Here is a 25745-nt window from a genome sequence, read left to right as displayed (position 1 = left end):
CTAATAATTTTCCTATAAAGAGAGCTTACATTTGTTCAAGATAATCCTTAAAATTATGAGTTTTTCTTTAGATGAGAGATTGTCATCAACTAATTAATAACTATTTTAATTACATGCAAGTCAGAATACCCTCAGTATATTTTCTTGTGATCATAGTTTCATGTGCTTCAACGATAGTTTAATGCATGCATTATTAACTCAGCAGGAATGTGAGCAAAGCCAGATCCACTTATAAGAACAATAAGTGATCCTCACAATAATATACTTTCGCGAAAAAAAACAAAAGACAATTCGATCAGAGCACGAATTGGAGCTAATTATTTGTATAAATTCAGCTCGCTCGAGTGATAAATTGTAAAATTTAACGGGCAACGAAGAGATGCATACTGCTGGATTATGTATTAGTCTCTCTTTATGGATATGGATTTGTACTCCTTCACTGTGTCTGTAATAGCATGTTCTACGGGCAACCTCTCCATGCTAGATGCACCATAAAATCCATGGACTCCCTTTGTGCTCTTCAGTATATATTCAGCTTCCCGAGGACCTGAAATAGGGCCTGTAACAAAACAAAATGTAATTAACCATTATAAAATTCACTATTTGTTCATCAGCTAAGAAATTTAGCTCCATGCATTAAATTACCAAACAAATTTTATATGAGTATAGACGAGTATTATAGAATTTTTAATTAGATTATTTTGCTATATCTATGGCAACAAATAATCACCAATGATCAATGAATGTTTTTTTTTTTCTTGTACCAAAGAAAGTGATTTTTATCTCCTTTATAAATAAAAACTATTAGAGAATCAAGTGTAGTTCAAATAAAAGATAAAAGATCTACTAAAAAAATAGAGAATAATTTATAACAAATAGTATTATATGGTGAAAAATAGAAAGAGTATTAGGTGACAAAGAGTCAAATCTCATATAGCACAATAAAACCGCAAATTATATATTTTTTATTTTAATAAATTCTTATTGGAACCTATGTATGCAAGAGCCTTTACTTGTGTTAAAACACAAGGTGGTTTGACCAAATATTTTTTTATTTCAGTAGGATTACATCAAATTACATCAAGGATCAGGCTTAAGCCCATATCATTTTGCTTTATTCATGGATGTTCTCACTAAACATAAGCAAGAGGTTGTACCATGGTGTATGTTTTTTACTGATGATATTCTTCTTGTTGATGAGATTAGAGATGAAGGTAAACTTGAATTATGGAGGTTAACCTTAAAGTTTAAAGGCTTTCATTTGAGTAGATCTAAAACTGAATACATGGAGTATAATTTTAATAATAATAGATCTAGTGAGAGGATTGTGAGTTTGGCCGATCAAGTCATTAATAAGAGTACACGTTTTAGATATCTTGGGTCTATTGTTGAGAGTGATGTTGAAATAGATGTGGACATTATTAGTATAATTTAAGTTGGATGGTTGAAGTAGGGAATGCATCGGGCTTGTTGTGTGATGGAAAAGTCCATCTCAAACTTAAGGAAAATTTCTATAAGATGGTGGTGAGACTTGCAATACTTTATGGTGCAGAATGTTGGCCATTAAAAGAGAAGCATAATATTAAGTTAAGTGTTGTAGAGATGAGGATGCTCAAATGGATGAGTGACTTTACTCTTAGAGACATTATATGAAATGAGCATATACGTGAAAGGGTTGAAGTAGCTCTAGTGGAAGATAGGATTAGAGAGAGAGAGAGAGAGAGAGAGAGAGATAAAGAGAGAGAGTCGCCTTAGATGGTTTTGTCATATAAAACGGCAACCTTCCGATGATCCGGCTAGGAAAGTAAATGCATTAGATTTGACTTATGTTAGAAAAAGTAGATGTAAAATTAAAAAAACTTGGTTAGAAAATATTAGAAATGACATTTCTTTATTAAATTTAGATTAAAATTTGACTTAACAGAACACAATGGATAAAAGGATTCATGTAGTCAATCCCACAGTGAGATAAAGGCTTTTTGTTGTTCTATTAAATTCTTAATGACTTTATTTTCGGACGCTCAAATACACTAGGGTTCTAATTTTAAAGATCTAGGTATCAGTTTCATAAATAAGGAAGCTTTTAAACGATATGATATGTGCATAAATCTCTGAATAGATTACATGACATTGTCTTATCATGGTCTAAATTTATTCATCAGCTATTAAAGATTCTTGCGTTCACCAAACACACTCCTATTACCTCTGTGATAAAAATTTCGCCTGCTAATTCTCTCTTATTTTATTACAATCCTATTAGATTGTGCAGAAATACATTATATATATATATAAGTATTTTGCACGCAATATTAAACAATGCAAAGAACGGCTAGGTGAATTTATAAGCGCATGGTTAGAAGTTTACCTCCATGGCAGAGAATAATAACATGAGGATTTATGGCAACAGCAGCATCTGCAATGGCTTGAACACGGTTGACACTTTCCTCCAATGTAAGAGCAGTTTTTGCACCAATTGATCCAGCAGTAGTAAGACCCATGTGCGCAACAATAATATTAGCACCAGCCTTAGCCATCCAAGTAGCTTCATCTTCGTTGAATGCATAAGGGGTTGTTAAGAGACCAATTCTATGAGCTTTGTTGATCATTTCGGTCTCCAATCTAGATAAGTTTTTTTTTTTTGATAGTCCAATAATTGAAATAATAATATATAACTTTGAAGGAAAAGATAATTCTGAAACCACTTACCCATAGCCCATTCCTGTCTCTTCCAGATTTTGGCGGAAGTTACCATCAAACAGTCCAACCGTTGGAAAATTCTGAACCCCAGAAAATCCAGTTGCTTCTAGCTGCTTCAGAAAATAGTCCATTCGACGAAATGGATCAGTGGCACACACTCCAGCAAGAACTGGTACTCTCTTGACCACCTGTTGAGGGGGTCGGGGATTTGGGGAGGAAGCGAAGTTAATTAGTTTCCTTTTTTAAAGGAAATATTTTGGATTATGATATTCTAACTAAATTTTGATTAGTATGAGTCTCAAAATTATTGAATATGCAAAAATAAATTTTGATATATATCATATTGATCTTAAAGTATATTCAATTATTTTGATTTATCCTGACCAAAAATTGTTGGTCAGGATATCCTGAGCCGGTGCTTTTCCTCTTTTAAAATAGAATTACACTGATCTGGAACAGTTTGGCAATGCTGAAAGTTTCTTCTTTTTCATCTTTCCTTTTTTATATAATTTTGCAAAATTAATATATTTCATACTTCCAAATTCTAAAACGGTCTATGAACTTACAGGCAACACTTCATTAGCCATGTCAAGTACAACTGCATTTGCATCAGCAAAAGGTAATAGCCCTGCCAAAGAACCTCTTCCGGCCATGCGGAATCGCCCAGAATTATATACAACTATCAGATCCACACCTCCAGCTTCTTCAAATTTTGCAGATATGCCAGTTCCAGCTCCTGCACCAATGATGGGTACACCTTGATTTATCTGCTGCTTCAGTTGTTCTAATATAGTTTGGGTCCTCCTTAAAGTTTCTGCATAATGATTAACAAACAAGGCAGAGAACTTCATAATTAGAATTGTATATGACCTCACCACCATAGAATGGAGAGAGGGAGGGTACATACTACAGAGTATAAGGCAGTACATTTTAACATCATGCTAGCTTATTCTCACCTACCAAGAACTTCAATAGACTGCCGTAAGAATGCCATCAACCAAATAATAAGAGGGTTAGGAAAGATGAGAATAGAGTCCATGAGTAACCGAACTTGTTTATTTATCAGTTCCTTTCAGTATTATTGACCTTCATTACAATTTGGATGAAGTGAAACTCAATATGATAGAGATTATGACCAATGAGAGTTTAAAGAGTACAACGAGAACTTTGCAGCCTGCCTAGAAGTACGGCAATAAAATTAAATCGGACAAAGTTTTAAGGGAAATGGACAGATATTAAGAGAAATATAAGGTCATAGGAGAGAAAAAAGACCCATGGAGAAAAAAGAAAGATACACACCAAATACTAGTTGTACATGTCAAAACCCTGAGATATTAATTATAAGGGAATTGAACTTAATCAGAATTTCAATAAAGTAAAATAGAATTAACTTTTAAGAAGATAAATAAGGGTAAATTAAAGAAACTATTGCCTTAGTTAAAGACAAAGACAAGAGATGAACATGATAATTTTAGCATTATTAAATGAGTCTTTCGAATGAAGTATTTGTTGGCAGAATTGACAAAATAATAAGGTACACAATGGATTAATTTCAAGAAACGTAAATTGGAGTTAACTTTCAAGAAGATGCATAAAAATAAAACTTTAGATAGATAAGATACACATTGATATTTGGATGATTATAGGTGATGCTTGAGAAGAAAATTGGAGTTTTCAAGACTAAAAAGGATACAAAATGATTTGAGAAGAAGCATTCAGAGCAAATGTTAATGAATAAAGGAATATTCATTATTGTCATATTATAAGAGTATTAAGCTAATGAGTCGTCTATAAAGTTATAGGCAAGTTATAGTACGATAGAATCGAAAAAATTCCATTAATATTGAAGAATCAATTTGGTTTTATGCTTGAAAGGGCCTTTTGAGCCAATGTTTAAAATTGCGTAATCGTGTATTGAGGCATTTTTCGTTTGTGAGGCGAGGCATAAGCCTCAAGGCGTTTTGAGGCGTAAGCCTCAAAATCAAAAGATTGCATAAACATAAAATTATAAATTTTTTATATACTAATGGAGAGTCATTCAGGGGATCCCGTCATTCACCTACCTTGACCAAAGGAGTTCATTTCGATCGCAGTCCGCGGAATACCTATGTGTATACAAACTACAGTGCACGTGCGGGGGTATATTGTCATCTCAATCTACATGCAATGGTGCTACTGTTGGAGTTTTCAATGTCCTTGAGATATTAATCAATAAAATATGATCGATAGGGCACAAAACCCTCATTACTTGCCACCAATTTTTCTATGTAGGATGATTGGCCTTCTCTGCACCAGGATCGGGCATTTGATGAACTCAAGTGACTCAGATTAAAGTTTCCTCAAGTGGTTAAGGAAGTATTGGTGCATCTTTGATCATTCCAAGAAGGGGAATTATTGGCTTGGTGCAGAGAAAGCCAATCATCCCACATAAAAAAATTGGTGACTGTGATGAGGGCTTTGTGCCCTATCGATCATATCCTATGCTTGGTTGACGGGCTGAGTCGGTGCAGGACTCACATATCACTACTAAATGTACGTAGGCTCCAAAATTTCAACCACAAAGGATGATGTGTTAGTTCATCCCAAAAAGGAATCCACTCGGGTAGTCACGTCCTCTTCCATACTACTGCCTGGCGACTCCGCTGGGGACTGATTTCTCTTTCCATCTCTGGCTAGTCACTTATCCTGGTGCAGAGAAGTCCAATAATCCCACATAGAAAAATTGGTGGCAAGTAATGAGGGCTTTGTGCCCTATCGATCATATCCTATTGATACATATCTCAAGGATTTGATGCCACTAATGCATTATTGAAACCTCCAACATATACTCCTTAGTGTCATCAAATCCTTGAGATATAAATCAATAGAATATGATCGATAGGGCACAAAGCCCTCTGTCAGATCAATAGTGAATACAACAGGCCCCTGTGATTTGCAGCATCTCAATCACCCATGTTGTATACAAATCAGCAAATAATTCAATTCAGAAACTGCAATGACTGGATGGTGGCTCCAGTGTTTCCAGCCTCTATAACAGCATTTGCCAGTTGAATATGGCGATGAAGATACTATGGAGATCTCAACCCCCGAAAAGAAAAGCAACAGTCTGGCGGAGGCCAGGGCCGAATTTTTTGAGCCCACAACTAATGAGTAAATAATTTATAAAATATAAAAAGGTACAATATATGAAAACCATTCAATTAAATGACATTGAAAATAGTATGTATAAAACAAAGCAAGATTGCATAAATTTAAAAGAATTTTTTTTGCCAAAAATAAATAAAAACCAAAGGAAGATGTCGATAAATGCGATGGTATAAACAAAAAAATCACATTTGAGTGCAAAGAAAAAGAGGAAGTAAAGCTATTTCACCTTTGTCAATAAGCCCTAAACTCCAACCACGAAGAAGAAGAGATTTTAGCAGTTAGTAAAAATAAATAAATTAAGCGGTCGGTCGAAGACTCCAAGCCAACTCACGGTAGAAGAGAACTCCAATCAAGAGGCGAAGAGCAACTCTCGGTGGAAGGAAGCCGACGCCAGTCGAATGGAACGAAGAGGGGAAAATGTCGCTCGAAGAAGGAGAAGAAACCCTCGGTTTGGAAATGATGGAAGACGCGAGTGAGGGTGGGTCGAACCAAATAGATAAATATTAGGCTAGATTTTGATTTTTTTTTTTTAATTTTAAGAGGCGAACGCCTCTAAAAATTGAGGTGAGGCGCGCCTTGAGGCGCCCTCAGTAAACTTGAGGCGTACGCCTCATTCCGTGTTCTCTTTGCGTAGGCTTTGAGGCTTAAAAGAATGAAATTGATCTTGAGGCGTGCCTCGTATTGCGCAATTTTAAACCATGTTTTAGGCTAAGGAAATTAATGAAAATATATAGAGTAAGAAAAGGATCTTCATGTATTATTTTTATTAATATGGAGAAAGCAACTGATTGAGTATCACAAAAACTTATTTGGTGATTGATTGTTGAAGAAAAATTGTGCTCCAATTGTTATGTCTAACATATGAAAGATACATATGATTGAATATGGTACGACACTTGCAGCGAGGCGGGTAGGCTCTATACTTGCCTTTCTCTAGCGTGGCAGTGAACACCCTAATTACCCGTGTACAAACCTCAGTGCTTGCTGGAAAAAAACTATAAATATTTCAAGCAGGTACCCCTAAAGATCCATACATGCCTTTCTCTGACATGGTGGGATTGAAGACCAAGGCTGCACCAGCATACGACGGCTGACGACTCTTGAACGTCTATTACTGAATTATAACTAATTCAACAAATCTTGCATAACACGATACACTGCCTGCAGGCAAAAGCAACAATCTTATGATAAATACAATCAACAACAACAACAACATCAAGCCTTTATCCCACTATGTGGGGTCGGCTACATGAATCCTTTTTCTCCATTGTGTCTTATTAAAGGTTAAATTCTCGTTTAAATCTAATAAAGAAAAGTCACTCCTAATATTTTCTAATCAAGCCTTTTTAGGTCTGCCTCTAACTCTCCTAACATAAGTCAAATCTAATACCTCTACTCTCCTAACCGGGTCATTGGAAGGCCGCCGTTTTATGTGACCAAACCATCTAAGGCGACTCTCTCTAATCTTATATTCTACTGGAGCTACTCCAACCTTTTCACGTATATGCTCATTTTGTATCCTATCTTTAAGGGTAAAGCCACTCATCCAGCTGAGCATCCTCATCTCTGCCACACTTAACTTAGTATTATGCTTCTCTTTTAATGGCCAACATTCAGCACCATAAAGCATTGCAGGCCTCATTACCATCTTATAGAATTTACCCTTAAGTTTGAGGGGTACTTTTCTATCACACAACAAGCCCGATGCATTCCTCCACTTCAACCATCCAACTTGAATTCTGCTGATAATATTCCCATATATTTCACCATCACTCTGAACAATAGATCCAAGATATCTAAAATGTGTACTCTATTATGATAAACACAACCATTTATGAAAAATTGCAGGAGATTTGTTAGTGCATGATAGTCTACCTGCATAAAGTAGCAAATAAACTGCAGCACAACGCCACATCACCGGATCCACAACATTCATGCAAGCGAACATAAGGCATTTATAAGCCCTTAAAAACAAAACTTGAGTATTTCCCAAATGATCACCACATGCTAAACTAGTTATAGTTGCAAAACTAGTTGTAATTGAACATTATAGAAACCTCCCATGCAATGAAATACGCATCGATGTAGTCACATCATGCACACATTACAAAATATAAGACATGTCATCATGAAAAATGCATTAAAATATGAATACCCGCACGTACACACGTGACGTTTGAGGATGCTGCGCAGTCTAAACATGATTCCAAGTTCGAATCCAATCCTTCTACACGAATGGATAATAGTCGACATAGTTCAAACCATCATACAAATATAAGGTTGCAGCATCGACCGAGATATTTATTTTATACATCTATATTAGGCCTTCAAGGTTTATAACAAAAGAAATTCACCAATAAAGGTATAAAGCCGACAACGAACTCGATCCTCTGTCGGCAAGCAGACAAAGTTGACAAGGTTCAACAAAAAAAATTAGAAAGCCCACAAATACCCCGATGCTGGCCGTGTTGATAGAAAATCTCAACCGAAGGGTATCACAAATATTTAAAAAAAGCATATCAAAATTTTCAAATGCCCATAAAAAGCCAAAATTCCAAAAAAATCACCCAAAAACTAAATATTTAAAATTGAAATAAAAACACCTAAATGCTTAAGGCAAAAATACCCATTCACTCTCCACAGCAGTTTTCCGAAGTAGACATTTTGAAATTATCTTCAGCTCACAAAGAGAAAATGTCTAATCGAGAATATCACTAAGATTCATTTGCAATCTATCTCTTCCTAGTAAGAATGTAGCACATGTCCTCTAATCGGTGGATTCGCTACCAAATGACACCATAGGTGAACGGTTATGACCGGGACCCTCTAACTATGTGGTTTTGCTGCCAAATGGCAGTATGGCACCATTATATTATAGTCATTGTCAGAGCCCATATGCTCCCCAACAATTGCTAAATCATTGAGTAACAAATTAATATGATATAATCGATAGGGCATAAAACTCTTTGTTAGCTAAAGTTGATTCAAATTTGTCCCCTTAGATAAATATTCATCCCAAGTCTACAATGTACAATTGGATGAAGCAATCCATGACTGCCGACAAGGATCATTCAATTAGTTTGGGTTGACTACCTCCTCTGACTAAGTAGATCAGAGACCATGATGACCTGGGATGAAGGAACCATGAGATCTTTATCGGGTCTACCATCACTCCCCCACCACTCGCTTAAAGTGTAAAATGGTGAATTTCTAATTTTAAATATTAAACTTTTAAATACCTAAATAAGCTGCTACTATACGTCGGATACTACGTATCTATTTGACGACTAGTCTTAATCGAAAGTTCTCTTTCTCTAGTGGGAGGGGTAATTAACTATAGGGGCTTGTGCCTATAGGAAACTTGAACTCAGATCATAAAGTCCTTGCAAAATGAGGGTGGAATCACTGAGTAATGTCTTATCCAAAACCCAATATGCCTTCTAAAAATTTGCCTCGGAATATACTCATTAAAACTCTCCTCAATGACCCGAAAGAAAAATAAATGGGCCACAGAGAGCCGGGACGCAAATTTTCGGAGCCCACACTCATACAATACTCAAAATGAATGAATACAAAATAAAAATTCATTAAGTTAAATTATTAGGTTAAGGCGGCTTATGATGATGATGATAATAAAGGTACATAATTTGATCATGCAAAATAATAAAGAAGATAGTTAAGGCTTTTAGATAATAAATTTGAATGGAGCTATAGCAAACAATGAAAGCCTTATGTGTAAAAGAAGATCAAAACCTGGTCTTGCATCAGGAAACTCTACTGGGCTTCGCAAAAGAGCTATGTTATCTATGTCAACCTCTGATTGACTGCATGCATCCTTATTTACAATAATATGTGTCAGTTCTGGAATTTTTTGTTGCTGAGGAACTGTACTGTGGGAAAACTTGACATCCATCTCCAAGAATGAGTCGACCAAGGCATCTGCAAATTTGGGGTCATTGATATGGTATGGAAGTATTTTCACCTACAAGTTAAAACCTAATATTGAGTGATAGTCTGATCAAATGTAGAAGTTGCTTTAAAAAAAAAAAAATGTAGAAGTTGCTTTGTAAAGATTAGATGGATGGGTTCAGAAGAAAGTTTAAATAAAACCTATTACCTGTCGGCTTTTGTTTTTGTCTATAAGTCTATCTAAATCATTTAAAAGAGCATATGTTGCTTCAGGGTCATAAAATGGTTTCCCTGGTGCATCTAGAGCAGAGACACCTTTCTCTGGAAGGCAAACACAAACTTTGGAGTGGCAGTTATTCAATTTCTCAGCTATAAACTTGGCAAATTTCCTGTTTTCATCTACCGTAGTTCGCATGAGTGAAACCTGCAGAAGCATGAACACAGTTAGATTCACCTGTTTATATATGATTCTCATTCCAAAGTTATGGAACTTCAGTCACAAGGTTTTAGCGAGTAAGAAGAGACAACAGAGCAGTCTAAACTCGTTGTTAAATCTGAAAAACCATTTTAAAGATTTATAGCAGCTTACCTAGTGCATCAATATTTTTACCAAGAAAAAGTTTTACACCGTAAACCCCTCAAAAATGACAAATTACTGATTCTATTAATACCTCGACCATTAAAATTCCCTAGACCTGTCCAATCAAAATTAATCGCCTTTTTGAATTCTATATATGGGAAGTAATTGTTTGGTACTTGTTCAAACATATGCATATTAATTTGGGATGACGCCCTCATTTTTACATGTCGGAGTTTAAGCATTGCATATTTTTTTCCTTGTCTTGTAAAAAAGAGTTTCTACTATTTTTTGCAATGTACTTCTGACAAGTTAAGATGTGAAACACGGTGGAACAGAAGAAATGAGAAATATAGAGAGGTTGAATGTTCTGAATTTATGGTTAAAAGAGGCAACGATTGCAGTATATATTATAATTAAGATGAGGCTCAAGTGTACTAATAAGTTGTGTTGCGACAACTCTAAATTGTTGTGGGCTCCGAAAATTCGCACCCTGATCTCTCCGGGGACCCCTTTCTTTTTTCTTTTGGTCGTCAATGAGAGTTTTAACAAGTTCCAATGCGAATTTTAAGAAGACAAATTGGATTGTGAATAAGACACCACCCATATATTTCGCCCTCATTTGGGAGGACTTTATGATCTAAGTTCAGGTTTCCTATAGGCACAAGTCCCTATAGTTAATTACCCCTCTCGATAATAAGAGAGAACTTTCTATTAAGGCTAGTCATCAAACAAATATGTAGTATCCGACATATAGTAGCAGCGTGAGCTTTGATATTTGAAATTTGATATTTAAAATTAGAGATTTCACCACCTTGTACTTAAAGTAGATGATGGGGGCAGTGATGATGAACCCGATCAAGATCTCATAGTTCCGTCATCTCGGGTCATCATGGTCCCTAGTTTACTTAGTCAGAGGAGGTTGTCGACCCAACCTAACAGAAGGATCCTTGTCTCATCTATGAATTGCTTCGTCTAAGGGTACATTGTAGACCCGAGATAAAGATTTGTCTAAGGGGACAAATATAAATCCACATTAACTAACAGAGGACTTTGTGCCCAATCGATATACATATGGTGATCTTCAATCATCTTTTGGTTTTAATTGTAATCCTCGGTTCTTAGTCATTGATTCGATCCACTTATTTTCATAATCACTTCAGGGATTGAAGTACTTCGTGATATTTTCTTCTTCCTAACAAACTTCATCAAGTTTAATTTCACTCATATAATTGGGACTAATTTCCCACATGTAGGAGATCTAGGTAGCATTATGCCATAGTTCTTTTAGCTATAAATAAACACATATAGTCGAAGCTGATGTCTTTTTTCAAGTAATTCACCAAGCATGTCATGACCGTAGAATTTTCAGCATCTTAGGTTGCATATGTTGCATATGTCTAATCTTCCCATATTGGATGTGATGCAGTGGATCGGTGGAAGAACTGAATATGCTAGAAGAGATATAAAATAAGGAACAAACTCAAACTTAAAAGCTTCAAAATGTCATAATATTCATCTCCTTCCCTCCTCACAATATCTTGCTTATATAAACTACTAAGAAGATTCTAGAAATATTATAACAAACTATAATAAGCTAGTCCTAAGAATAACTTAAGCTATGTTGTTCCACATCAAGATCTTTCATCTGCCATGAATATACATTCAACAAGTCTAAGACCAGCTTAGAAAATTACCAATGAGAGTTAATCAGTGTTGGAAAGTGATTCAATCACGTTTGGTTGAGTCGTCTTTGTGGATTGTGATGTTGCCTCTGAAATAAATAAATAAATAAAATTGGCACAGCCAGGTTAGCATTGGATTAACACTTTTGCTCTATACCATGCAGAAACAGGAGGGGAGGGAATGACAGGTTGTTTTCTTATTTCATCATGTGTATACAAAACCTATCTTTACAGGCAACAAAGGATCAAATACAAAAAAGGAACTAAAAATACAACTCTGATTCTAAATGTACTTTCCGCACTCCTAATATTCACTCTATTTCGAATTTAGCAACTGTACAAAACAGCGAGGATAAACAACTTTCCAATGATTTAGAAGAAAGAATAACAGCAGGATTTGAATGGGCTGGACGATTGAATTGTAGAGTAAACATCTTCTAATCAAAGTACATGTTTCAGTCACACCAGCTGGAATGGAAAAAGTACATGTTTCAGTCACACCAGCTGGAATGGAATTAATGAAAGAATTTTTTCATGCAGGGATTCCGGACTTGGTACAGGTAAGCTAGAAGCTTTTCTTACACAAACATATAAGTAGATAGACATAATTATATTTCTTAAGAAAATGCATGAACATGAATACTTTCCTACTTCAAATTAATTTCTAAACTTGAATTAGTTTCCAAACAAATATAATTACCTAATAAAAGATTTTTACTAAGCAAGACAATACCTGTTCATTATGGATATGAATCTTCCTTTGATCAAAGTAATTAGGCACTGTGGATCTAGCTCCAAAGTTCACCATGTCCAAGGCTCCAACACTCAGAACCAGAGGAACCTGTTTCTCTATTATCGAGTCAAAGCGTGAACTGTCGCAAGCCATAACACCACCAACTATGTAATCAGCAACTTCTGTCGTTGTGATATCCAGGACACCCTATTAGTCAAAATAACAAACCAGGATAAACCAAAAAATTCAAAAGAAAATAATGACTAATTGTAATGATCCAGACAAATAAATTTTTTCATGAGTTATTATAAGTAAAATTTAAAATCCGTCTTCATCATAAGATAGATATTAATATATTTTAATTAAACGAATTTTTCATAATTTTTGGACATTGGTAAAAATCCTTAAAAAATTGGTAGCCGTTTGTACAAATGAGAATTTTAGAACCGTCAAGTATCCATTTTGCAAACAAATTTCACCAGTGTCTTTTAAATAAAATGTATTATTTTATGAAAAATTTTCTATAATTTTTGAAGTCTCAAATAAATTTATATGAAATTTCTATTGAAAATTGAATAAACTAAGTAATTATATTAAATATTATTTTATTATTTTATTATAAAAATCTAAATCCATTATAAGCCATGTCATAAACTAAGCCTTTTCAATCAATTTTCCCTATTGATTTCGGCTAACAGAGAAGGGTAGTAGGTAAATTAGAGAAAATGTGAGGAGAGATAAAGGAAATTCTTGGATTTGGATATTGCAGAGCAATTTTTGGCAATCAGATTTGTTGAGAAATTTGCTTGTCTAGCTGTAAGAAAACTTTATCCTATTTCTGATTTCAATATAATGTTGTGTTTTTTGTATTTTCTGATTAAATTTGTATTTCCATTATCAAAAAACGAGGATAATTTGGTATTAGTAAAATTTTCAATGCGTAAATTTTTATATGCTATAAAGATTGAGATCATAAATATTTTGAGTATTTATTAAAAATTTTCATCAAGTGATTTATCAAATGTGGTGATTTTTGTCTACTCAGAAATTTATTTTAGCATCTAAAAATAGTATTTTAGTTCAATTGAGCTTCAAAATATTAATTTATACAATATATGATAATTTGGTTAAATTCTAAAAATGTAAAATTTTGCTCAATATGATTTTTGTTGTCTATTGTTAGAACATTTTGACACTTTCTGAATCAAGCTAAATTATGCTTTATTTCTTGCAATGTATTGAAAATAAATATGGATATGTGATTGGACTATTGTTATAGCACTATGATAATAATATATGCGTAAAAGATAAGTAAAGACTGATTGACCTGTTGGTTGGAGACTGATTGGCCTGTACAAGATGGTGTGCCGACATGCTTTTCTTTAAATACCATGGTTTGATGTTATCATCTACTAATTCACATGATACATTAATTGAGAGTTATTAGGAGATATTTACTATGTCGATGGGCAAAGAGTGACGACACTGTTTACTGAGCCAACGTTTGCTGAGACTAATACGATACTGAAAAACACCGTGATAGCCATGACTTATTATTTGTTTAGTGTGACTAATGAAATACATATTATTGAGACATTATTCCTATCTCTGCACAAATTTATTATTATTGCATTATTTTACTACTGCTACTAGATTGTTATTGTTACTGCTATAAATATAGATACTGATATTATTTGATACTACTGATTCACTATATAATAAGCATGCAACATACTAAATACATAATATACTAATTTGATACTGATATAGAATAACTGGATAATATGCATATATTTCTATATGATTTTACTACATTGATATGATTTTGACAGTCTTTAGTGATGATTTGATTTTACTATTTTATATAATCTCTCTACAGATTGATAATAGTGATACGAAGATTTCTTTATATATTTGACACCCGTACTGATTTATTGGCTTTCTTACTGTACTATTTTATCGTTTATAAATTTTACTAGTACTGCATATTAGTTTTATTGTTTTTGCACTAATTCAACGATCATATGAATACTTCTGTTATGATTTGATATCTGACATGCATATTAGTCATTTACTGTGCTTTGAATTTAGTTATAGGTTTTGACAACCTATTGGGCTTTTTAGCTCTTTATATATGATTAAATGATTTCAGGTCAGAACATATGATTAGAAACATGAGGATGGTCAAGATTTTTCAAATTCTATTCTTTTTTGTTTTAATTTTTCTTTTGTACTTATGATAGAATAGTTATGACATAATTATATAGATCCTGAGTAGTGTATATAATTTTTTAGAATTGAATATAGATGTATATATTGATGTTTTGAATCTAGAATTATTTATATTATTTATTTCTGATAAATGAAGTTAGATAGCTCTGGTGTTATTCATTAAAAATAAAAAAATAATGGACAATAGAGAGAGAAATTCCAAAGGAAGATCAATGTTGAGATCACTTAGGATGAATTTATTGATGGTTCAGGATGTCGTTTATACCTTCGTCAACCCAACGACAAATGTAATGAGCTTTCATTAAGTGGAGCAAGAATGTAAGACAATGATGCAGTATGAGCCTGAAATTATTGCTCTTGCTAGGAATGATCCTCACTTGATCCCTATTGTTGAGAAAAAGTGTTATAGATTTCTACAAGGGTTGAACAGGGAGCTATGGGCTCCGAAAATTCCATTTTAAGATGTGTTATCCCTGCCTCTCTACGCCATTGATCTATTTTTTTTCTTTTAAGTGTTTGTGTGACGATAACGTCATGTTTGTGTGACCAATATTCTCAGATGAATGTGATAGGGATTGCCACATCTTCTTATATGGCATATACGAAGAATATCATCAACCTTGACATTATTTCTTTTGGAGCTAAATGTGTCACTTCTGTTTTCAAGCCAATTAAAGAGCACCATTACACTTGCTATACATATACATCGGCCTTGTGTCTTAGAAGATTGGTGTATTATCTACATTTTGACAAGTGTAGATTGTATGCTCTTACCATACTACACTTCTCTTGCTTTGCTTGCAAGACATTTAACATTAGCATTTTGACCAATATAACCACAATGTACGGATTGTAGTATTCATTAGAGATTTTAAACTATGACTCATAGGTAAGCGATGTTCAAGGTTCTTTGCTAAGTACGAGTCTTCCAATCATTCATTAGTGCTTATCTGAATGATTTTAAATCACAACTTAAGATTTGTATCTTTTTTTTTAGTTGTAATTATTCAATTGTTTGAAGAGTTGCACTGTTAGAGAACTATTGTGTGAGCTGTCGCTTGTCAGAAAGGTTTTAAAAAAAACTTTGAGGTTGTTTATTGGAGGGAATTTCATTGTTTGGAGAACTTTGGAGAGCCATCATTTGATTAATTATTTATACATAGGATGGATATTGGAGAAACATTTCATTCTTGCATTTATTTTATTTTAATTCATTAATTAATTAAGTTGATTATAATTTTTAATGGAATTTAACTTAATCATTTAATTATCTTTATTCATTGGTTAAATCATGAACAATTTAATTAATTTTCAATGAAATTTATGCTTTCCAAAATCCACTAAGTCCAAAAATTTTCAATTAAATTTCGGCAGCCTCCCGGCATCCCCTTCCCGATGCCGGGAGGTAAGGGAGTGCTTGACTCAGCCGGATCAAATCGACGGCGAGGAGATTTGTGAGAGCGAATCGATCCCATAAAAGAATCTTCAAGTCTTCTAATGTGCACAACCTGCTAATTTAAGCAATTAATTTAATTTTAAAAATATTTTTGGTCCCCTCAAAAATCCGGCAACCTTCCAGCATCCCCTCCCCTAAGCCGGGAGGTAAAGAGGGCATTTGCCCTTTGGCTCGACTTGGCCAGAGCTAATCAACGGCGAGGAGATTGGAAGAGTAGAGTCTGCGCTCCCTCGGTAGGATAATCTCAACGACTGAGGGCTTCAGGGGACCGGATCAACTCCAGGACTTCCTTCAAATTGCTCCCACCTGCTTACAAATTATTTTTCTCTCTCTCGCTCTTTTTATTTTATTTTATTTTATTATATACACATTATAATATTATATATATACAAATATCATATGATATATATATTATAGTATAATATGATTGAATTAGAGACGAATGAGAGCGCCAATATGGGCTTCCGTTTCTTCTTTCTGTATTCCTTTGTGCGTGTTTCTCAGAGCGTTTCTGTGTGCGTGAGAGAGAACTGAATGAGAGAGCATTTTTATGTTGTGAGAGGCGACAATTGTGCGATCATGGGCAGTTTTGGTGTAGTTTCTATCATAGGGTTTGCCGGCTTGGTCCGGTTTGGTCCGAACGAAGGTGTCGGGTTCTCCGACAATTATTTTTTTAGAGGTCAACAGGAGCTTAGACATTTACTAGTACTTTTGCGGATTCGGGAGTTTTCTGAGTTGGTGGAGCGAGCCAGATTGATAGAGACTGATTTGGCTGAGTATGAGGTGAGCTCCAGGTATGATGTTAGCAAGAGGGGTAGAGATGAACAAAACAAAGAAAGAGATAATGACAAAAAAACATATATAATGATTCAAGGAGATCTGGATCGATAGTATCTACTGCCAGTTATGGTGAGTATATTTATAGTGGTCGACGATATTCGAGTCAGTGCTACCTACTAACTGGATAATGTTTTTGCTGTGGATGGCAAGGACATAAGGTAGCAGATTGTCCTCAAAGGAAGAATTGATTCCAACGTAGGACAATCCAGACAGATGGAAGGATTGAGGACTATAGGGTCAAGAGCATATTGTGAAAGATCAACCAACAGGGCGGATGACAGAGCTGTCAGTGATAGTTAGAGGGAGGCTATTAAACCACGACCAGCTGCACCTACTCTAGTGACGTCATATGTGTATAATTTGCAGTATTTAGAAGACAAATAACTAACTGAAAGTTTTAATGGTAAGAAATTTATTTAAACAATAGAATGGCATAGCATATAATGCACAATTGAATGACATGTGAAAGAATGAACTACTTGATTGTATGATTTTTGACGAGTTTTGAATTGACTTTAATTTGATTTGAGTTTGATCATACATATTTGATTTATATAGATTTTATGTCTGAATCCTTAAGGGAAATTTCAGAGATGATATTTTTTTTAAGGTGGATAGATTGTAATAACTCAAACAAATAAATTTTTCAGGAGTTATTGCAAGTAAAAATTAAAAATCATCTTCGTCATAAGATAAATATTATTCTATTTTAATTCCACGAATTTTTCATAATTTTTGAGCACCGGTGGAAATCTTTAAGAAATTGACATCTGTCAATACAAATGAGGATTTTGGGACCATTAGGTGTCTGTTTTACAAATTGATTTCACCAGTCTTTTAAATAAAATGTGTTATTTTATGAATATTTTTCTATTATTTTTAAAGTCCCAAATAGATTTATATGATTTTTTTATTAAAAATTGAATAAATTAAGTAATTATATTAAATATTATATTATTATTTTATTAAAAAAATATAAATCCATTATAAGCCAAGTCATGAAATAAGTATTTTCAATCAATTTTCCCTATTGATTTCGACTAAAAGAAAAGGGTAATAGAAAAATTAGAGAAAATGTGCGGAGAGAGAAGAAATTCTTGGATTTGGAGATCGCAAAGCGGCTTTTGGCAGTTGAACCTATTGAAAAATTTGCTCGTCTCACTGTAAGGAACCTTTACCCTATTTCTGATTTCAATAATTTTATGTTTATAGTATTTTTTTGATCAAATTTGTATTTTCGTTACTGAAAATAAGAAAAATTTTGTATTGATAAAACTTTCACCGCGTAACTTTTATATGTTATAAAGATAAAGATTATGAATGTTTTGAGTATTTATTTAGGATTTTTCGCTGGGTAATTTTGAAAATAAAGCAATTTTTGCCTACTCAAAAATTTATTTTGACGCCTATATAATATTATTTATGTAATATCTGATAATTTGATTAAATTATGAAAATGTGAATTTTCGCTCAGTATGACTTTTGTTGTATACTGTTAGGATATTTTGGCACTTTCTTAATTAAGTTCAATTATGCGTTAGGGTAAAACTTTCACCTGCTAGGTTTTTTAGCTTATTATATATAATTAAATGATTTCAAGTCAGGGCAGAGGATCAATAATGTGAGGATGGACAGAATTCTTCAGGTTATGTTTATTTTTGTTTTAATTTTTTTTGTACTCATGACAGAATAGTTATGACATAATTATATAGATACTGAGTAGTGTATATGATTTTGAAAATTGAATACAGATGTATATATTAATGTTTTGAATTATAGAATTATTTATGTTATTTATTTCTGATAAATGAAGTTAGATAATTTTGATGTTATTTATTAAAAGATAAAAAAAATAATTATTTCAAATTAGATTCTAGGACATGACACTAATCTCTTGCTAATCCTACCACTATTAAACAGTTCATCAATGTTGTGTCCTGTTCACAAGGGGAAAAAAAAGGTCCAATCATTTCCTCTCAATGGAAATTAAGATTATGTTTACCATTAGTTTGAGGCTGCTTTCTCTACTGCACGATGGCAATAAAATAAATGATTCACACGCAAATTCACTTTACATTTCTTTTGTTACAGTATAAAATGGTATGCCTACTTTATACTCCATGCAGATACTTCCTCTGTATAGTTTATAATGGCATTTTCAATATTCACCTCATACTCCAAAGGTATTTCAAGTATTCAGTCTTCAAGACACCAAAGTTAGCTACTAAATTATTTGCATGCTGATTCCAGAATCAATAGGGAAACTTAGTGTGGTAGTTTACTATGAAAGTTCATATTGTTTCTGATCAAATTTTAAAGTAAAAGTTTAAATTGTTTTACAAAGTTATACAATATACCTGAATAAATCCATCTCTGACAAGCTCTTCCATAGCTTTACCACCGATGCCAGTGGCATGAAATATAAGTGTCTCGTATCCTTCCTCAATTAATCTTTTTTTAACAGCAGTAACACAAGGAGTGGTCACACCAAACATGGTTATGCCCACGGTTGGTTTCCGAGTAATTTCACTAGAAATATCAAACTGCAGTAACCTTCCAATGGCCATTCCTGCAGCAGCTGCTGCAGCATTTGATAATATAACTTTACTGACATTGTTGACACCACAAATGTCAACAACAGATGGAAACAAAGTTAAATCCGATGTTCCAACATATGGCTCCGTTTGACCACTAGCAACAGTGGAAACGATGAGCTTAGGAACTCCAAGAGGAAGAGATTTTAGTGCTGGTGCGATCAAAGAAGTTCCACCACTGCCACCAATTCCTATAGCTCCAACAAGTATGCCATTTTCATGGGCTGTTTTCAGGTAACTTTTAAGAGCCTTGCTTATGATTTGAACTGCTTCACCCCTATCATCTGGTACCCTGAAGGATAATCTCTCTTCAGCATCCAAAAAGTCGTAAAGCAGACTATCTCGAGTTACAAAATCTATATTCTCTGGAGGCCTTATTTTGAATTGGCGAGTGGAACTGGAAACATCTATTAGAGTAACCTCTACCTGTCATTTTCATGAATCAAGAACAGGTGAATAATATCTTTTGAAAAGAAACTCACATGAATTGTGGACTATTTATATCATCAAGACAGATCGCATCATACTAAGGGTGACAGCATTAGATAAGAAAGCAGGGAACAACAGTAACGCCACTTATAGAAGGCTTTCAAATAGATCAAATCCAACCAAAATGCATAAAGAAACATTGAAAAAAATCCATTTCAATAGAATTATGCAGTCAAGTGAAAAATGCAACAGATAGAAAGATGCATTGGAAGAGTAATTATGCAAAATGTGAGAGTTAGCGGAGCCAGTCTCCATCCCATTCTTGTATTACAATGGCTATTTCAATAATTGTTCCAAGCTTACCATCAAACTAGAATTTTCGAAGCAGTGAAAGCAAAAAGTTTCCAGCTGAAAGTAATTTTTAAAGAAAATAATAATACCATCATGTCAAACTGCTGGGTATGATCGTAACTGGGAAAAGATCAGCATTCGCTAAACTTTAAAAGGATGGCAAATAGCCAAGATACCACAATTTCCAATTTGAGCCAACTCTAAATCGAACAAATTCAATCTGAGTTAGCTTGAAATTAAATAGATTTAAGCCAAGAACTAATTTTAAACAAGCTTGTATACGCAATCAGATTTCAAGTCACTGTTGGATTAGCTGAAAATTGAATCATTCACCCCTAGTATGAGATGATAAAAAGACCATTTTTTTACTTTGGTTAGGGGGGAAAGTTACAAATTTGCAATGATTTTGGACCAGATGCACAATAATAGAAATGATCACAAGCCAGGATCCTCAAGGTTGGCTCATTGCAAAGAAGTTTCCTTGGGACATATTATAGAGTAAGCAAAGCTCCATTTAGCTGCTCCACCATCTGTCCAAACCACTGATAACACAATGTTATCATTTATGTTTTTTCTAGTTATTCTTTTGTGCTTCACTCCAGCAAAATCATCGGTCAGAGAAATGATTTAGGCATCCAACAAGTACAGATTGAATAATGCATCATGGCAGATGCATATTAGCATCTTTAACCAATACAAGGGAAGAAATAACTCAAGTATTCTTAGTAAATCATCTTTACTAATTGAATAACTAAGAAATACAGAATTAAGGAATGTTCCATATGATATCTCCTCCTATCATCCGTCCACAAAATACCTCCTCTTCTCCAAAAGCATTAACCATATCCACAATCATAAACCTTATCCCACAGTTTTGTACCAACCATATAAATCCATTTCCATTTATTCCTCTTCAAAAACTTTCTCAGTACCAATACACCAATTCACCATAGCAATAAGCATACTCATAACATCAATATCACCCATCGATCCATACATCAACAAAATTAAACAGAGATCACACTCACAAATAAGACATCTCCCCTTTAGAATCATGCGATCATTTATCACGAATCTCCTGAGTTAACAAAATCTAAATGGTGGCGGCTAGGCCCATAATTAGACTCAATCCGTTTACCGTCCTTGACTTTCTTAGAAAAAAAACTGCTTCCCGAACGAATGCATCTCCTTCAATGTCGCCCTAACATTTAAAAATAAACAAAAACAGAAAAAAAAAAGAATCGCTCCGAATACCGATCAAACAAAAACCCTACAATTGATCGACACCAATCTGCGAAACTCAATATCGCCATCCTATGGTACGGGCTGAAGAATTGCAAGATGCAGAGGATTGAGTACCTTAAAGGGACATCCTTTCGTAAAGGCGGCGAAATTCGATTGGATGCGATCGGAGAGGAAGAGTAACTCTTGGTACTTGGTGTCAACGGTCCCAATGCAAAAGAACTGGAGTGCCTTTCGTTCTCCCTCCATTGTTTTATGGCTAGGGTTTGGGTTTGGAGGAAATTGATAAGTGATACGAAGAATTGGGAAAGGAAAACTGTGTCCTGTTTGAGCTCAGCCGGCGGTGTTGCAAGAAAAAACAGAACAGTGAAGACGGTTCAAATGGCGGTTGGGATATCCATTCCACATGCGGTGCGCCGGCGGAGGAATTTAGGTTCATATTTTTGGCTTTACGTAGAAATGCTTGAGAAAGGGGCCATTTGGATAGATACTATTTCATAAACTATTCAATATATATATAATTCCAGAATTATTTGATTTGTTTCAAAATAAATGTGATATAAATTTTAATTAATTCATATGTATTGCACTCAACTTATATAAATTAATACGAAATAAAAAAAAATTATACAACAACAACAACAACATCAAGCCTTTATCCCACTACGTGGGGTCGGCTACATGAATCCTTTTTCTCCATTGTGTCCTATTAAAAGCCAAATTCTCGTTTAAATCTAATAAAGAAAGGTCATTCCTAATATTTTCTAACCAAGTCTTTTTAGGTCTACCCCTACCTTTCTTAACACAAGTCAAATCTAATACCTCTACTCTCCTAACCGGGTCGTCAGAAGGCCGCCTTTTTATGTGACCAAATCATCTAAGGCGACTCTCTCTAATCTTATCTTCTAATGGAGCTACTCCAACCTTTTCACGTACATGCTCATTTCATATCCTATCTCTAAGGGTAAAGATTAAAAAACTTTGTACTCAACCAACCCAAATTAATGGTTCAATAAAGCTCAAACTCACATTCAAACTCATATATCATAATGCAATTTTTTTAGCCCAACATCATGGAGGAGTTTGAGATGATTGCCTTTTAACACTTTATATAATATAAAGTTCACACTTTTTTTAACAAAGCATATTTTATGAGATAACATCTATATATTATGGTGTAATTAATCTTAATATTTAATAAAAAATTTTAATTTAATAAAATATAATAAAATAAAATATATTGTTTATACTTTATTTTTAAAAAAAATTGTAGAACTGGTCAGTTATTTCGAATATGGACTGGTTCACCGGTTGAACTGCCCTCATTTTCAAGGACTTTACTAGAGATTTTGCCCTCATTTTTCAAGGACTTTATGATTTGAGTTCAGATTTCCTACAGGTGCATGCCCCTATAGTTAATTACCCATCTCTATGGCGAGAGAGAAGTTTCGATTAAGGCTAGTTTTTAAACAAATACATAGTATTTAGCCTATAGTAACAACATGATTATGTATTTGGAACTTAACATTTAAAATTAAAAAATTATCAATTTGCACTTAAAGCGGATGGTGGGGGCCCGATCAAGATCCCAACCTGACAAAAGGATTTTTGTCGGTAATCATGGGTTGCTTCATCTAAGAGCACCTTGTATACTAATGATGTATATTTGTCTAAAGGGACAAATTTGAATCTACCTTAGCTAACAAAGGGCTTTATGTCATATCAATTGTATCATATTGATTCATTACTCAAGGATTTGATATCATTATGGAACATACAATCACTGACCATGACCGTAATTTAATGATGTCATTTGGCAGTAAATCTCCCGTTCATAGGGTCTCGGCCATAACTATTTACCAATGGTGCCATTTGCCAGTGAAACCACTGGTTAGAGGACACGTTCCACGTTTTTACTGATAAAAGACATATTGGTAATCATGGGTTGCTTCATCTAAGACCACCTTTGTGAGTTGTAGTGATTTTCATATTTGTCCACCTTAGTAAACTGTTGTGCATGATGGATAGATATTTTAGATTTAAGTATTTTGGTGTTTTATTTTAATTTTAAATATTTGTATTATTGAATGTATTCCATGGGAATATAGGGGCATTTTGAATGTTTGGGTCTCCTTTGGTTGAGATTTTCTATCAACACGACAATCATCGGGGTACTTATAAGCAATTTCACTTTATTAGGTTGGACCTTTTGGACTCTGTCTATTTGTAGATAGAGGATTAGGTTCGTTGTTAGCTTTATGTCTTTATTAATAAAATTTTCTTATTATAGACCTTAAAAGCTTGAACGTATAAAACAAATATCCTGATTGATGTCGCGATCGTATATTTGTTCTACAGTTTGAGCTGTGTCGACTCCTATCTATTCACATAGAAGAATCAGGTCAAACGTAAGTTCATTTCTTGACCCGAGTAGCATCCTAAAATGTCACGTAGGTACAAAATGCTTGTCAGGACCCATATGGGTATATACTTTTGCATATACTTTATGTAATGTGTTTGTGTGGTGGTTACATTTATGCATATGTGTTGGCATGTGTATTCCTTGATTATAAGTGAAACCTACCATTAATCACATAGCAAAAATTACATATATATATGAGCCTTCTATTTATTTTCATGAAACCAAATTAAGTCCTTGTCATGAATTGAACTTCAATAAATAAATGTACTTCACACAAATATACAAACAAAGGGAGTATTTATATGAGTGTATGCATAATTATGTGCTTGGTGAGATATCTATGCTAGCATTAATCATATGGATGCTTTGCCTATCCATCTTTTGGGTTGCAAACCATTATCATATAGCTATTTTTGAATGCATTCAACTTTTAAATATTATATAACTATGCTTACATATAAAATAAAGTTAAGATAATCTTTTTCTTTTTTCTTATTGTAAATATTAATTTTGCTACTGAACATATCCAAGGGAACCTTGTAGACCGGGGTTGAATGTTTGTCTAAGGGGACAAATTTAAATCCACCTTAGCTAACAGAGGGCTTTGTATCCTATCGATCATATCCTATTGATTCATATCTCAAGGATTTAACGCCATTAAGGAGCGTATTGGCTCTGGCCATAACCGCTATCTGTGGTGCCATTTGGCGGCAAAACTACTCGGTTCAGAGGGCCCCGGGTCATAATAGTTTACCTGCAGTGCCATTTGGTGGTGAAACTGACGGTTAGAGGACACGTACCACGTCCTTACTGGTAAGAGATTGTTTGAGAATGGATCCTAGTGATATTTTCGACTAGGCATTTGGCTCTTTGTGAGCTGAAGTAAACTTTAATTTATCTGCCCCGGCAAACTGTTGCGGATGGTGGATGGGTTTTACTTTAAGTGATTAATAGGTTGAATTTCAAATTTAAATATTTTTAGGATTTTGTGGAGTTTTTGATATTTTGTGGATTTTTCTGGGATTTTGGGTGGAGCTTGGAAGATATTTGGAATGGACTTTTGGGAGACAATTGAAAGTATTTGAGAACCCCTCCGGTTGAGATATGCAATCAACACGGCCATCATCGGGGTGTTATGGGTCATTTCTCTTTATGGATTGAACCTTGTCAACTCTATCGGGCTGTCGATAGAGGATCGGGTTTCGTAGGCTTCGTGCCCTTGTTAGTGAATTCTTTTGATCGTAGGCCTTAAAAGCCTAATGTGAATGTATTAAGATAAATATATCGGTCGTAGCAATCGTATATTTGTTTGAGAGTTCGAACCTTGTCGACTCCTATTGACCCGTATAGGAGGATCGGGTTCGAACTAGAATTCACTTGTCAACCCGCGCAGCATCCCTAGACGTCACGTGTGTACCAATAACACGCTCG

At 34.2% G+C, this 25745-nt stretch overlaps 1 protein-coding gene across 1 annotated transcript; it reads right to left on the bottom strand.

Annotated features, from left to right (window-relative positions):
- Nucleotides 1–163: 163 nt before the first annotated feature.
- Nucleotides 164–22376, bottom strand: LOC110095911 (UPF0261 protein y4oU). Its single transcript, XM_020821625.2, has 9 exons — nucleotides 22010–22376; nucleotides 19634–20296; nucleotides 12749–12955; nucleotides 9962–10177; nucleotides 9598–9826; nucleotides 3264–3511; nucleotides 2707–2885; nucleotides 2366–2619; nucleotides 164–559 (listed from the first exon to the last, which is right to left on the bottom strand). Exons 1-9 carry the CDS (start codon nucleotides 22139–22141, stop codon nucleotides 402–404), a joined length of 2286 nt encoding a protein of 761 aa, XP_020677284.1. The 5' UTR covers nucleotides 22142–22376; the 3' UTR covers nucleotides 164–401.
- Nucleotides 22377–25745: the final 3369 nt, after the last annotated feature.

Source organism: Dendrobium catenatum, unplaced genomic scaffold (genome assembly GCF_001605985.2).
Source record: "Dendrobium catenatum unplaced genomic scaffold, ASM160598v2 fragScaff_scaffold_81, whole genome shotgun sequence".
Taxonomy (NCBI): domain Eukaryota; kingdom Viridiplantae; phylum Streptophyta; class Magnoliopsida; order Asparagales; family Orchidaceae; genus Dendrobium; species Dendrobium catenatum.
This window is presented reverse-complemented; position numbering and strand designations above follow the sequence as displayed.